The sequence below is a fragment of the Myxocyprinus asiaticus genome, chromosome 31 (assembly GCF_019703515.2).
Source record: "Myxocyprinus asiaticus isolate MX2 ecotype Aquarium Trade chromosome 31, UBuf_Myxa_2, whole genome shotgun sequence".
In the NCBI taxonomy this organism is placed as follows: Eukaryota; Metazoa; Chordata; class Actinopteri; order Cypriniformes; family Catostomidae; genus Myxocyprinus; species Myxocyprinus asiaticus.
Window position 1 is genome coordinate 91773 of NC_059374.1, and position 14863 is coordinate 106635.

The 14863-nt window shown below is 37.8% G+C and overlaps 1 protein-coding gene across 1 annotated transcript; it reads right to left on the reverse strand.

Annotated features, from left to right (window-relative positions):
* Window positions 1-4333: 4333 nt before the first annotated feature.
* Window positions 4334-13684, reverse strand: LOC127421956 (uncharacterized). Its single transcript, XM_051665212.1, has 2 exons — window positions 12628-13684; window positions 4334-11174 (listed from the first exon to the last, which is right to left on the reverse strand). Exons 1-2 carry the CDS (start codon window positions 13672-13674, stop codon window positions 11145-11147), a joined length of 1077 nt encoding a protein of 358 aa, XP_051521172.1. The 5' UTR covers window positions 13675-13684; the 3' UTR covers window positions 4334-11144.
* Between the last annotated feature and the right edge of the window lie 1179 nt (window positions 13685-14863).

Genomic DNA, 14863 nt, shown 5'->3' on the forward strand with positions numbered 1-14863 from the left:
GATGGAGGCAGCACAAAGCAGATGTAATCTCTGATTAGTCTCTCAAAGCATTTGCTGATGACTGGGGTCAGAGCAACAGGATGCCAGTCATTTATGCTAGTGATTTTGGATTGCTTTGGTACAGGCACAAATGTGGACGTTTTAAAGCATGTGGGGACCACAGACAAGGAGAGGGAAAGGTTGAAAATGTCTGTATAAACACCAGCCAGTTGGTTCGCGCACGCTCTGATGATGTGGCCCGGAATGCCGTCTGGACCCACGGCTTTACGGATATTCACCCGTCAGAAGGATCGGGTTACATCCGCTACAGAGACGGAGAGTGAACTAACCTCTGTAGCTTCGGCTGCGAGAGTTCTCTCCGCGAGGGCGGTGTTATTTCCCTCGAAACGAGCATAATAAGTATTTAGCTCATCCGGGAGAGAGGCAGCAGTGTTCACGGTGGAATTTTTATTCCCTTTAAAGTCCGTGATGATATTAATTCCCTGCCACATGCTTCTAGAGTTGGTGGTGTTAAACTGTCCTTCAGTCTTGTTCCTGTACTGGCGTTTTGCTGCTCTGATAGTTTTTCAGAGGGCATAACTGGCTTGTTTATGCTCCTCCTCGTTCCCGGAATTAAAAGCACAGGTCCGCGCATTAATTGCTGCGCGAACATCGCCATTAATCCAAGGTTTCTGGTTCGGACAGATCCGTATTGTTCTGGTTGGAACAACATTCTCTACGCACTTTCTGATGAAACATGTTACGCTATCAGCGTAAAGCTCGATGTCATCATCAGAGGCGGACCGGAACATCTCCCAGTCCGCGTGATCAAAACAGTCTTGTAGCGTAGAGTCTGATTGTTCCGACCAGCACTGGATCGTTCTGAGGGTGGGTGCTTCCTGTTTCAGTTTCGCCCAGACAAAGGGCTCCGCTGTTGTGTTTGTAAACAGCGGGTCGGCATTGAGGAATTTGAAGTCCGGTTTACGGTGTGTAATTGCAGAACCAATATCCAAAAGTGTTTGTCTGTCGTAGACAAAAAGGCAGACAACATCCAAGACAAAAAAACATAAGAATTGTAAACAAAAAAACTACAATGTTGTGTCGGAGCTCGCAACGCAGCAGCCATACTCTGCGCCATCTTGAGTAATCTCATTCCACACAGAAGAGAAAACAAAATAATCATAATAAACCAAGACATGGAAACAAAACAAAAACCCTCTAAGGGTTTTAACACACAAAACATGTTAGTGTGAAAGGCAGGGGATAGCTCATGCCAAATCACCATGCTAAGATCAACTTCACAAACAATAACAAAATGGTTTCAATCGGAACAAAATAACACTATTTACAAACTCTAATGATGATCTCCTTGGCTCAGGATATACACATACAGAGATAATGATCACACTTCTCCCTGCGAGTACCAAAACAGCACTTCTGGAGCCAGAGACAGAGTTGTAAATGTAAACATACCAAAGCAGTAATACAAAACAGCAGTGTTGGAGTTCAGCCCTGCAGCTTCTATGCAGACAGACACTTTCTAGTGAGCAGATTATTTAATCTGTAAAAGAACAAACAATTACAAAAAGCTAAAAACATTAAACCCACACGAGTTTGAATCACCATCGTATTTAATAAGTTCACATACCAAAAGTGTTGGAGCTACAGCCATAATTACGGCTGCGAATAGACAGGCGGTATACAGTATGGAACAGGCTGACTGGAGGAAGGCAGCAGTTGGCCAGCAGAGCTCCATACAAGCCTCGCACAAACAAATGCTATCACATACAAAAGGAACTAACATTAGCACAGGGTACCAGAGCCAAACATCTAACATAAAACAAACAACAACACATACCTTTGGAGCGGAACCGCCCGATACCAGAAAGGGGGAGGTCATTAGACCATGATGCGCATCTAGGCGGCACGTAGCCGCCTTAATATACCCCACCAACGCACGCTGATAGGCTATAAAAACCCACCTACTACTGAGGGGCGTGATGCAATAAAGCAGATGAATGCGCTGTTCTTATACACACTGCATAATGCAAGTGGCAGTAAAGTTAATATTATGCATAATAGGGAAAGTCACAATTATACACAAATGACAAAACTAGGAGAAAAACTACAAGAAAGTAGTCTGTCTCACTACACCTATAAGCCACCCCATTCTTTATAAACGTTGCACACCCCCCACGATTTGTTTTTGTTCTATCTTTTCTCACAGATAAGTGCCCTGGAATAACAAAGTTTAATCGCGGTTTAAGCCATGTTTAGTGGATACATATAACATCTGGAGGACTTGTTCATTTATGTACTATTCTTTTGAACTCCTGGCCATTCGCAATCAGACTTCTGGCATTCCATTGTACTATCCTGAATGTCATATTATTTAACCTTTGCTTGTCTGGTAATTCCTGAGAATTTGCATTATTCTCAGATTGACCTAGGAGTGTCTGAATTTTCTCAACTGTTATTTCTGTTATACCCAGCTGACGTGTTGCTGCAGATATGATTATTTCTCTGTCCTTTTGTTTGTTTGTGCTGTACAGTTAATGACTTCTGCGATAAATGCAATGAAACTCACTTTACTAACCATGAGCATACTTGAGTCAACATTCGCTTTATCCATATCTGTACCCTTGTTTGATATCTAATTTGTATCATTATGAGTGTCCCCAATCTTCTTTACTGCTTGTGCATATGATAAATTGTGATCTGATTTGTACTTCATAACTTTCATTGCTTGTTTTTGTGTTGTACATCCTAAGTATGCTGCCCTATCTGAAACCACTCTTTGCTATTCATGTCTTCAACATCCTCCTCTCCATCTACATTACTTCCTTCATTTTCTTCATTCACATCACATTCGTCATCAGACCCGCCGCGGCGTCTTTCTTTCGCTATCTTTTTTCCGCAACCGGTCTCTGCCCTTGGGTGGCACGCCACCTCCCATTCTAAATATGAACACAAAATGTGGTTATATTCTCAGTCAGAAAGGCACAGCTGATGCAACTTATGTCAAGACATGTAATCAGGCCATTTGGTCAGGAAATGGGCTCTTAGCATTTAGGGGAATTGTAGTTTTTTTTAATTCAAGCCTTCCCCAACCTAATCAAACTGCTGTGTCTCATTTGGAAGGCTGCGTGCTAGGTATGACGCGTCCTTTGAAGGCTGCAGTATACCAAGTGTCCTCCTTTAAACAAGCCTTGTTTAAATGAGACGGCCTTCGTAGGACAAACGGAAACGGAACGTATCATGGTTGCTATGACAGCATGCCACTCTTTAACAAGCGCTTTGAGTGAGAAGGGAACAAAGTCCCTTTAGAAGGGAATGTATGAGGTACATTTTAGGAGAGTTATAATGATGTAAAGAGAAAAGAAAATAGATTTTACAGGTGTAGTTTTAGTCTAATACTTTATTTTAATTCTATATTAATATAATTATACATATTATATACTCTGCACCCATCTACTGAGGTACTTCAACTTGGGAATTAACATTCCTTGCATTTGAACATCATATTTACAGGCAAATTGGCGTTATTTTTTTATTTAGACATTTCCGTTGAAGCAAAGAATTGTGGGTTGTGAGTGCCCATGAAGGATACACCTCATGCATCCTCAGAATTCCCATGAAAGAAGGTCGCATTCAAACACTGCATTCGAAGTGTCCTACTCGCTTTTCTGAAACGAGACAGCCTCGATGACGTATGCGGCTGTCAAATGCGACCTCCGGAGCACGCAGCCTTCCAAACGTCTTATCTCACTGGAAATGACTACAATTCCTAGGATACATTGTGACAATGTATGTCACATTTATAGAAACCACACTGGTATTATTCATTACATAGGCGGGCTGTGACTTTGCACTTTTTTTGTATTAAATATATACTTTTAAGCCCAGTGCTGTCAGTTGCACACTAATAATCAGCCTGTGTGTTTGTAGCAACACACAACACCTCTAATCTTTATGAAATATCGCTTAAAATATACTATTAGCTGGCTTCTCATGAACCAGGACCAGGATTGGAGACACACTGTATTGGATGGGGAGAGGTGCTCTCCAGGACCAGGGTTGGAGACAGACTGTATTGAACAGGACGGGACAGGGGGATGACTCTCCAGCACCAGGATTGGAGACACACTGTATTGCATGGGAAGAGGGCTCTCCAGGACCAGGGTTTGAGAAGCACTGCAATATAGGAATGGAATTGCCTACCTACCACTGAAGTCTCACAATATTCCTTATAATGTTTTGAAAACAAATGCATCTTTTAAATCATCAAATGAGAAAACACCTCCAAAATGTCTCTTAAAAACCTAAATTGAAAGAAATGATAACCATAATAATAAATGTTCAGCAAAGCTTTATTTAAGGCACATACAGTAAATCAAAAGTAAAATATAAAAAGGTCATACAAAATGTAATACATGGTACAAATCACTTGTTTTTACAACTATTACACTTTAAAAAAACAAAAGATCACAGAGGCAGTCAATAAATCATCAGTAACGGTCAGTGATTAGTAACTGTCAATTGTGAATAGTTATTCAGTGCATCACTCAGCATTTCAACACAATCTTACATTACATGTCCCATAAACAGATATAATCCAAGAAATAAACATTAGGAACACAAAGCACCTTTAAAAAAGCTCTAGTACTTTATGATCTAAAACCCATTAATGGAAAAATGATTCCTAAATGATAGTAAAAAATAAAAACACTGAAAATGTCATTCTAAGTGTAAAGAAACCTGTAAATATTTAGTTAGAATTGAATTAAATGAGAGAATATATGTTATTGCTTAGATTATTAGGTAGTACGCTTAATACTGTAATTATGAAGAGACTATAGAAACTAAAGTTTAGATTTTGAGGCTAATAGAATAGACGTTGGTTCCATAACTGCCATGGAGACTGTTTCCATGGATAAAATGAAAGTTGGTTAATTCTAACATTACTGGAGGTGTATTCTGTGCATGTATTCAGAGAGGAGAGAGGTAATGCCTATTTTGGTATTATTTAATTTTCACATCATATAATTAGCACAGCTCAACACAATAAAACAGTAAAAAGTGAAATAAAAACAAACAAACAACAAACAAAAAAACATTCAGTTGCTCCGTTACCATTTTCTCACAGAATAAAGTTATTTGTAATAAAGAGTTTACATCTCACACTCTATCAATAATTCTATACTAATGATTCTTTAAGAATTGCCACTATATTAATCAAGTTTCTCAACTAATATTTTCCCTTTGTATTAGTTTAACCTTCTATTGCATGCATTATAAAATATTTATACTGTACGGTCGAGAGAAAAAAATCATAGCATTTTTGGGAAGCTATTACCAAAATATATTATGAAGTGTTAGTTCAATTGGGAACTTACAAAAATAATGCCCTTTATTGATTTAGACTTACATGTTCTCCCCATGTTCACATGGGTTTCCTCCCACAGTCCAAAGATGCTGTTCAGGTTGATTGGTCACTCTAAATTACTCTCTGTGTGAGTGTGTGCTTATGTGTGTGTGTATGGTTCCCTGCGATGGACTTAGTCCCACCTTGTGCCCTGTGCCAGCCGGGTTAGGTTCTAGCTTACCGCAGTGACCTTCTAAAGGATTAAGCAGTTATGGGTTAGGGTTATGGATGGAAGGATTTAGACTTATCTGGAAGTAGCTCTTACTTCCAGAGAAGTCTAAATAAATCCATGCAGCAATTCAGCAATTTCAGAACTGAAGCTACCTGAGCAATAATTGTTACCTACAATAGAGGGTTAAAATAGCCAGAGTAATTTCTTCACATTGAAGTTCATGGTTAGAACACATAAAGACTCATTAATCCAAGGTTACACACCTATTTAATTAAGGGGGATACATGTGCACAACTGATAGCAAAATCTCATTAATAAAACCCTTTCATTCAAAATATAAGAAGTTGGAAAGCAATTTACAACTAACAATATTCCTAATACAAAGATCTGGGGGGAAGTATTAATAATCTAAAACACACAAGAAAGGTAATGTGACTGATCAGACCTCTTTATTCTGCAAGATTAACAAATTTTAGGAAGTTACTGAAGGTGTTTTGGTCCTGTGTTTTGAGGAATTGTTTGTAAAGATTTTTATTGATTATTTGATCAAAAGATTCCTCGACAGTATTTCGCCAAATAGATTTATTCCATTCATCTAGAAAGGCTTTTTGAAAAACATTGTCAGGATTGTTCATTAGCATTCGACCTTTCTCCAAAGCCTCTTCATTTGTTTTAATCAATGTTCTCATTTGTTTTATTTTTTGCAGTCCCAACGTTTGTTCTAAATAGCCAGGCATGTGATCTTCTAATATATTCTCAGTGATTTCCTGTTTAAGGTCTTGAACTGAATTGCACTTTACTTCTTTGATTTTAGCTAGATAGTCTCTGCAAAACACTTTCAAACGTTCCCACAGGATATCTGTATCTTTTACTTTTGTTTGTTTCAGTATACTTTTTAATTTACTTTTATTTGCATCAACAAATCCACTGACAATGTTTTCAGTGTATAAAGGTATGCCTTGTTTTAGATTATCTTCAATGGTTTGTATATAGTCTCTTTGAAAGTCTTCGAGTTTAGCATTTATATTCTGATCTTGAGATGTATAAATTTTATACATATCTTGTTTTAAAGACTTATCTTGAGTTGCATACCACTTGTCAAATCCCACCACACATTTCATCCTCTGACTATTATACCACTCCTTACATTTGTCAATAATAAATTGAAAACAAGGCTTTAGTAGATTATTTTTAGTAGGAGTTTGACAAGGAGTGTTTAAACTATACCAATATACCGTTTTTCCTTTGTTTTCTTTTCTTTCTAGTATTTCTAGTGCATTGTTATCCAGTGCTTGTTCAGTATGTAGATTTTGATTTTTAGACTTTACTATATCTATCCCAAAGACCTTCTCTAATTCATCATCTTTATTTTGCATATACAGGTAGACATGTTGACGTGAGTTCAGAACTTCTGGAAAATCTTCTTTTCCTTTCTCCTTAATACTTGAAAAGGTTTTTTTAATTTCAGAATCAATTGGAAATTCAGTTGGTGGAAATCCACAATTTACAAGCATACGTTTGCATCGAATCTTGGTGCTCTTAACTTTCCCATGTTCAATGTCATCCAATCGCTTCACTTGCTTCTCAGCTTTGGACGCCAATTGATTTCCCATTTCTTTCAGTTTCCCTGCCATTTTTTTGGACATTTTCTTTATATTTTGTCCTGCAATTATACCTGTCCTTTTTAAATTCTTTACATTTAACATTTTCTTTGTGCTTTTAAACATCTTGCTGCCAGACACATCTTTAATCTGTTTCTTCAAAGTTTTCCCAATCTTGACACTCTTTTTGGGGATTTGCTTTACAACTTTTCCTGTTTTCAATGAAACTTGCTTAATTAATTTGACAGTGTTTTTCGCTGTCAGATATGTTGTTTTTATTGTTTGGCCAAGAGACTTCTTAATTGTTGTTTTTATACCTTGTTGTATCGCTATTTTCATTTTCATCTTCATTGCAAGTACTGGTAGTTTGACAGAAGCCCTTATGGCTTTTTCTATAGCTTTAACCCCAGCTTTTACCCCAAATTTAAATCCTGTTTTTGCTCCATAAGCAACAGCAGAAAGAGCACCTCCTGTTACCAAAATGCCCAGATCCATTGCAATATCAATTGCTGCATCCTGAAGGCTCTCTATAGCCACATCATTACACCCTTTCCCTGCATATACTGCAGCTCGGAAAAGGTTATAAAATAAAGAAACAGCTGGTATAAATCCCATAACCATTGCTGCTTTCTCTTCAGCTTTATCATAACAACGTGAACATCTTAATAATTTGTTATCTGCTATAACATCTTTTAAAAGAAGCCAGGTCCATTTCTGTGCATCTGTGCCATCAATTTCATGCATTTGTAGGCTATCTATATAATAACCCAGAGCCATCGACGCATCTTTAAACTGAGACTTAATCAGATGTTCATGTCTTTCCCACATCTGATAATGTTCGTAGCTGTACTTTGTCTTTAATGATACAGATAATGCATTGGGTATTTTAGGGTTTTTGATACTGAGAGCTAGGTAATTGTTAGCACTGAGGATGTGAGCTCCTTCCTGAAGCCACAGCTGATCCTGAACTTTCTCCTCATTGTAGGCATGCAGATTCACCTCTCCACATTCAATCTGTGTCATCAAATTACATGGGTGCTGCTCAATTTTTACAAAATATCTTTCAAGTCCATCTCGATCTGGTTGGCAGTGCAGTAACGAAGGATTTTTAAGACCGACTTCGCTTTGAATGAAATGCCACTTTTGTCTGTCACTGTTATCAGGAATGGACAAGCCAACATTTGCTCCATTAGGATCCATAACATGTCCATCTTTCCCCTGTGATTTCAGATATAGACTATCCCTTTCCCACATCTGACTTTTAAACACATTTATTTGTGTTGACAGAATGACATTAAGTCCTTGGATGTCTACACGTAATGCCAACTGGTTACCATCATTAATGAGATGTTTTCCATCCCAATACCACAGCTGGCTCATGAAAAATTCTTCAGACAGTGGTCTTAATTTAACACTTTCTCCTTTTGAAAACCCAGTCAAGAGCTCACAAGGCTGTAATCCATTTTTTATGAAATAGGTGCACTGCAATCTGTTACGATTGCTCAGTTCATCATCAAATTCTATCATTTCCCAAGTACTGCTGTTTCCACTGGCAGCACAGTTTGCATTTAGTGTCACTTCACCTCTGTCTGTTGAGGTATCCAGCAAACAGTCTGGCTTTTTCACAAGTCCGATTTTGTTTTCATTCTGTTGCCATTTCTGACCATTACCAAAAGCATAGACGGGCCACAGCACTACATTTTTGGTTTTATCTTGTACTTGTAGAGTCAGGCCAGTCCCTATATTCACCAAATGGAAACTGTCCCAGTACCAGAGCTGCAAATGTAAATTCTCACTATCAAAATGTTGAAATTGTGGACTTTCACCTTTTCCAATTGCAGAGAGCAATTCACATGGCTTGTTGAAATTTTTAATAAAAAACAATATTGGATCTTGTTTGACTGGTGCACAGGACAGTTGATCTTCATTTTCTAAACCCCAGGTCATTTCAATAAATGTCCAATGTTGTGAAACCCCAGAAGACAGACGATTAAAATATATGTTACCATCATCATCAATGTTGATATCTAGTACCTTTTTGTCATCAGATGAGGAAAGGAATTTGTTATCATCATACATAAACTTCTGGGCATTAGGGTTAGTATAGTCAGAGTGTTTATTCTGCAAAATAGCATTGATAGATGTATTTTTCTTACCCAGTACCAGATCAGATTTCATATGTGTTAGATAAGCACCATTCCAGTACCAAAGCTGATTTTTATACAATTCTTTAATTACTGGACGTAGTTTAACTTGCTGCCCTTCCGAAAATCCAGTCAAATATTCACACGATTCATGTCCATTCCTTATGAAATAGAAACAGGCGACAGCATCAAGGTTTTTAGTAGCAGTTGTGTATTCTACAAACTCCCAGTGTTGCTTGTGCTGGTGAACATGTTTTTTACATGTCACTGTCAACTCATCTGGGTTACGAGCCCCGTTTTCAACAGTGAGAGCACAGTGGTTATATTTTTTTGATTTCAGAGTACTTGAATGTTTACCCCATTTTTGGCTTGTGGCAAATGCAAAGCTGTCCCATAGAATAACCGACACATCCTTTAGTTCTTGATGAGCATGCAATGCAAGCCCTAAAGCTTTGTTGATTATTTGATCTCCTTCTTTATACCAGAGCTGCATATCAATATTGTCTTCATCAAAATGTTTCAACTGAGGACTTTCACCTTTGGCTGTTGCTGTCAGAAGTTTACAAGGCTGTGATGAACTTTTTATGAAATATAGATCCACTGTCTTCTCTGCAATATCCTTACAGTAAAGTACATCAGGGTTAAGTAAAGCTTTTTTTTTTGAATGAATGTCCAGTTTTGAACAGTGTAAGCACTATGAATCATGTCAGAATCTGCTCCCACAACTTGCACCTTGCCATCATTGATAGTATCTAATGTAAGCACACTGTTATTCAGAACGTCTGATTGGATATAGTCAGCATCTTTGGCCCAAGTGTAGTTTCCTTGAAGAGTTATGTTCACTAAAGCAACGTAATTGTTCTCATTCATTACAATCCCCAAACTTAGACCGCTATTAGAATTAATAAGATAATTTCCATCCCAGTACCAGAGCTGGGAGTCTATCAGTTCATCAGTTACAGGTCTGAGGTTGACCTCTTGGGATTCAGCAAACCCAGTCAGAACCTCACATGGAAAATGTTTATTTTGAATAAAAAAGAGACACACAACCTCTTCTGTCCTGTTTGAGATTTCGTTCAATAAAATAATTTCCCACTGAGACACTTTTCTTCCACTGGAGCATACAATGTGTAGTATATGCATCTCTTCATCATTCTTTACAGTATCTAAAACACATTCTTCATCAAACATTGATTCAAAGACCCCATCTTCAAACATCCATTTCTGAGAGCTTTCAAAGTTAAACATGGGCAACAGAACAACGCGAGACTCTCTGGACTGATTTGGTTGTTCAATATGCAGCGCCAGTCCAGTATCTACATTAATTAAATGGTTTTGTTCCCAGTACCAAAGTTGTTTCTCAAAAGTGCTTGTATTATAATGTATAAATACTGGGCTTTGTCCCTTGGATGTTGCTGTAAGCAATAAACATGGCAGCTGTTTGTTCCTGATAAAAAAATATGTGCGATCCTGTGGTGAACTGTCTGAGCAATGCAGTCTGTCAGGATTAGAAGAGACTTCATTGCTGTCAATGAATTCCCAACTCTGAAAGATTCCACCACCTATTGGTTGGAGAGCAACAAGCCCATTGCTAATGTTTAATGTCACGGCACTAGTATTCCATGAAACCTGGATTATCATATCATTGGCTGATTTCCAACTTTGATTTTGTTTGTCCTTGTTTGATTTAACTAAAATCAGACTGCTTTCTTCACTAGTATTCCCCTTAATAACAGACAGAACCAAGTCGCTTACCACGTTGATGAGTTGTGGCCCATCCCAATACCACAGCTGAGCTTCCATCAGCTCTTCAGTAATCGGCCTCATTTTAACAACGTGTTCATCTTGGAAACCTGTGAGAAATTCACAAGCTGGGTGTTCACTCTTTATGAAATAAAAGCAGCTGATTTTTTCAATGTTGTTAAATCCTGTATTGAAATTTATGAATTCCAACTGTTGAGAAAAGCTCCTGTTCTGGGGATTGCAGTCCACACTGAGATAATAACTGTCTGATGTTTCATTGATGGAAAATAAACATCTCTCTGTCCATTCTGATTTCATCAGGCTCTTGCTAGTTTGCCATATTTGGGATTCCATAGATGTGTTCAGTTGCTGTAAAATAACTGAGTAGGTGAGGTTTTCTGTTGTTTGAATATTTAAAGCTAAATCAGTCAGCACATTTGCCAAATGTTCTCCCCTCCAGTACCAGAGTTGATTAAGAATTGTGTCACTGTTGTAAGTATTGAGTTCAGGTGCTTTTCCTTCTTCAGTTACTGTGAGCAGTTTACAAGGTAATGCTTTCACTTTGACATAAAACACATTCACACAGGTTGTTACAATTAAAATGTCCCCCTCATTTCGAGCATCCATAAAAGACCATCGAAGCTCAGATTTATCAGAGAGGTGTACAGCGTAATTCTCAGAAGTTTTGTGTTTGGAAAGTTCAAGGTAAAGTCCAGGATACATTACAGATTGAATCTGGTTTTCCATTGTAGTCCACATTTGAGAAAGCAATTCTTTGTCTTCTAAGTTATGTGGGGTGCCTAATGTAATATATGAGGGCTGATCTGGTCCATCATGAGAGACTTCCAATGCAAGTCCTGAATAAACATTAATGAGACGTTGATTATTCCAATACCAAAGTTGTTTTTCCATTGAATCTTCATCAAAAGGCATGGTTTGGACAATGTCTCCTTCATCATCTCCTGTTAGTAGCATACAAGGGAATGTATTTGTTTTGATGAAGAAAGGACAAGCTACTTCTTTAAATGCATCTTTGTCTTTTAGTGGCACCAGCTGCCATTTCGGTGTAGTAGTATTATCAATAGAACGATTAGAATTAGCACTCTGGTGATCTGATGTTTGACTTGTTTGAAAAATCATTAAGCAGTCATGGTAATTCACAGCAAAGGTGCTTCCATCATTAGAAACACAGCCCAAAGGGAAACTAGGTAGCCCAGATGTTTGAGAAGCAAATTTAATTTGCTTGCAGTCAATAGAGTTGAGGCTAACAGTCTGTCCATTTCCTTTGTTCTTTAATGTTGTCCCATTTTCCCAGTACCATAAATGATTTTCTATTTTTTTTCCATCGTAATCCTGTTCCTCAGTTGAGTTTGTCTTGCTGTCAGTTGTTAACAACTTACATTTGTCTGCTGCTTTCATGAAATAAAACACTTGCTGTGCAGACTGATTGGTCATTGCTTTGGCATATGAGTTGAGTGACACATGTACATTTTTGGTTGCGTTTTTGTCTGTGTAGTTTTGAAAGCCTGGGCTGATGAAATCGATATCACGTTTTCTTCTTACCTTTTTCAAGCTGTTGTCTTTGTATTGTTGAAACGCTTCACTGTTGCTCCTTTTTGCTCGAGAGACTTGTCTTATGGATGAATTGGAAAGCTTTGGAACAGATCCCTCTTTCAATTTGGCAGGGTCTAAACATTTGCTGGATTTTTTGGATAGTCTTGAACCATGATGCCATGTTCCATTCTGGAAAGCATTGTCCTTCCCCTTTAAAGTCCCTTCATCTGTTTTTTCCAATGAGTTCATTGATTTTTTTATTTTGTCTGTGATTGTGACAATCTCAGCCTGCAGTTCTAACCTTTCAGACTCCACTTGGGTTTCAAAAAGTGACTTCAGCAAATTAAGCACTTCTCCCATTCCAACAACACTCTCAGATAGAACTTCAGCTTTCTTCTCCATTAATTCATTTTCCATTGGGTCATCTAAAAGCAACGCTTCTTCAGTCAAGCAGCTTTCTGTCTCTGTAGCATTTGTTTCATCAGAAATATTACTTGAATTATCCATCATCATATGCATTGCATCTAATACTCCACTCACCAACTCACAGCCCATCTCATTCACAGCTTCCTCCAGTCGATTGTCAGCCATACCAGGACAGTCACTGATAGAATAAAGCACTGCAGACAGAACTGTGTACAGAGAGCTTAGAAAAGGCTGAGATTTCCAGAAATGGTACAGTTGTTGCTCATCTGTGGAGTTGCAGGAAGTTATCCATTCATTAATTTTGGACACTGTTTCACTCTGCTGCTGGTGTACAACTGCTGAAATGCTTGTTGTAAGATTGCGAATGGTTTCCCAGCAGTTCAGAGTATCATTAGATATACTTTCTTCTCCTCCTCCTTCCTCCCATTGTCCATACTCCTCTCCATGCTCTGGAATGCTGAAATAGTATGGCATCCAGGAATTGTCTACGGTGCTGGCATCTTGTAAGTAGGGAGATGAAGTCCCTTGAATATTCTGCAAAAGGACAACTTGAAACTGCTGAAGTAAAAGAAAAATGCTCCAGACACCAGCAAAGTGCTGGTGGCTGCGTTTCATGCAGCTTCTGAACATCTTTACTTGAAGTCTGGTTAAAGGGGATAGCTATTTATGCTCTAATTTCTGGAATGTCATCAGTGATTAAAAAAAAAAAAAAAAAAAAAAAAAAGAGGAATTAACCTCTAGCTATAACCAAGCATTAGTGCCACTAGAGTTAGCTAGAGAAACAGAAACACACAGTGCAGAATCTGATCTTTATTTGAGGATAGTGGTTCTCAATCCTGGTCCTGGGGGATACCATTTGTCTTTTAATTACTTAATTGAATTAGTTACTGTAGCTTTTTGCCAAATTACTAATCAGGATAACTTCTCGTGGTTCTCAACCCTGGTGCTGGAGTACCCCACTGTCTACCCTGCTAGTTTTTGTTCCAAACAACCTCCTAATTAATAGCTCAATTAAACTAATAATTTGCCTAATAAAAGTTTATCATTATTTTTAAACAGTTGGAGATTTTAGTTTAGTATACATTCTCATAAGAAACTTAAATATTCCAACCTTTTATAAACAATTTAAGAAGTGCAGTTGAGCAACTTATTAGTCCAATTCAGGGTTCAATGACCTAATTGAGAGCTCAGTTGAGTTATGTGAAAAAAGTTGAAAAAATTATACTTTTGCAGATGTTCTTAATATAAATAAAGGGGTTGCAGGTTGGGTGCTATGTGATCAAACTTATTGTTTTTATTCAAAACCGCATTTAAAAAAGCTGCTTCATTTTGCACTAGTTGCATTTTGGATAATACACATCTAACAAGTGGTTGTGTGCAGGGAGAATTGGCTCTGTGGTTACTGATGGACGAGAGGACAAGACAGAGATTCAATTTCTCCTGCTGGATATATGTTTTCAACCTGGCTCCATCACTTACCTTAAGTCAATTCCCAAAAGCAAGGCTCTAGGTGAATAAGCAGTTTTGATAACGGGTGGATGGATGAATTCAAATATGGCTGAGTTGTATAAACAAAATGACCACCAACATTTTCATAATTCATACCAGATATTACAACAGCATTTTTTATTAGGTTGGTAACAACTGTTTTTTTTATTTTTTATAATTGGGACCTGCTGAGTCCAAACATGCTTGTTACCAAGCTGTATTTGACCCCTTTCACCCTCAAAATTGCAAATATAAAATGGACGTCAATATTTTCGTCATACAATAGCATGTGTCATGTAAATGTTAGTAGCCATTTTCATTTGCAGGGTCA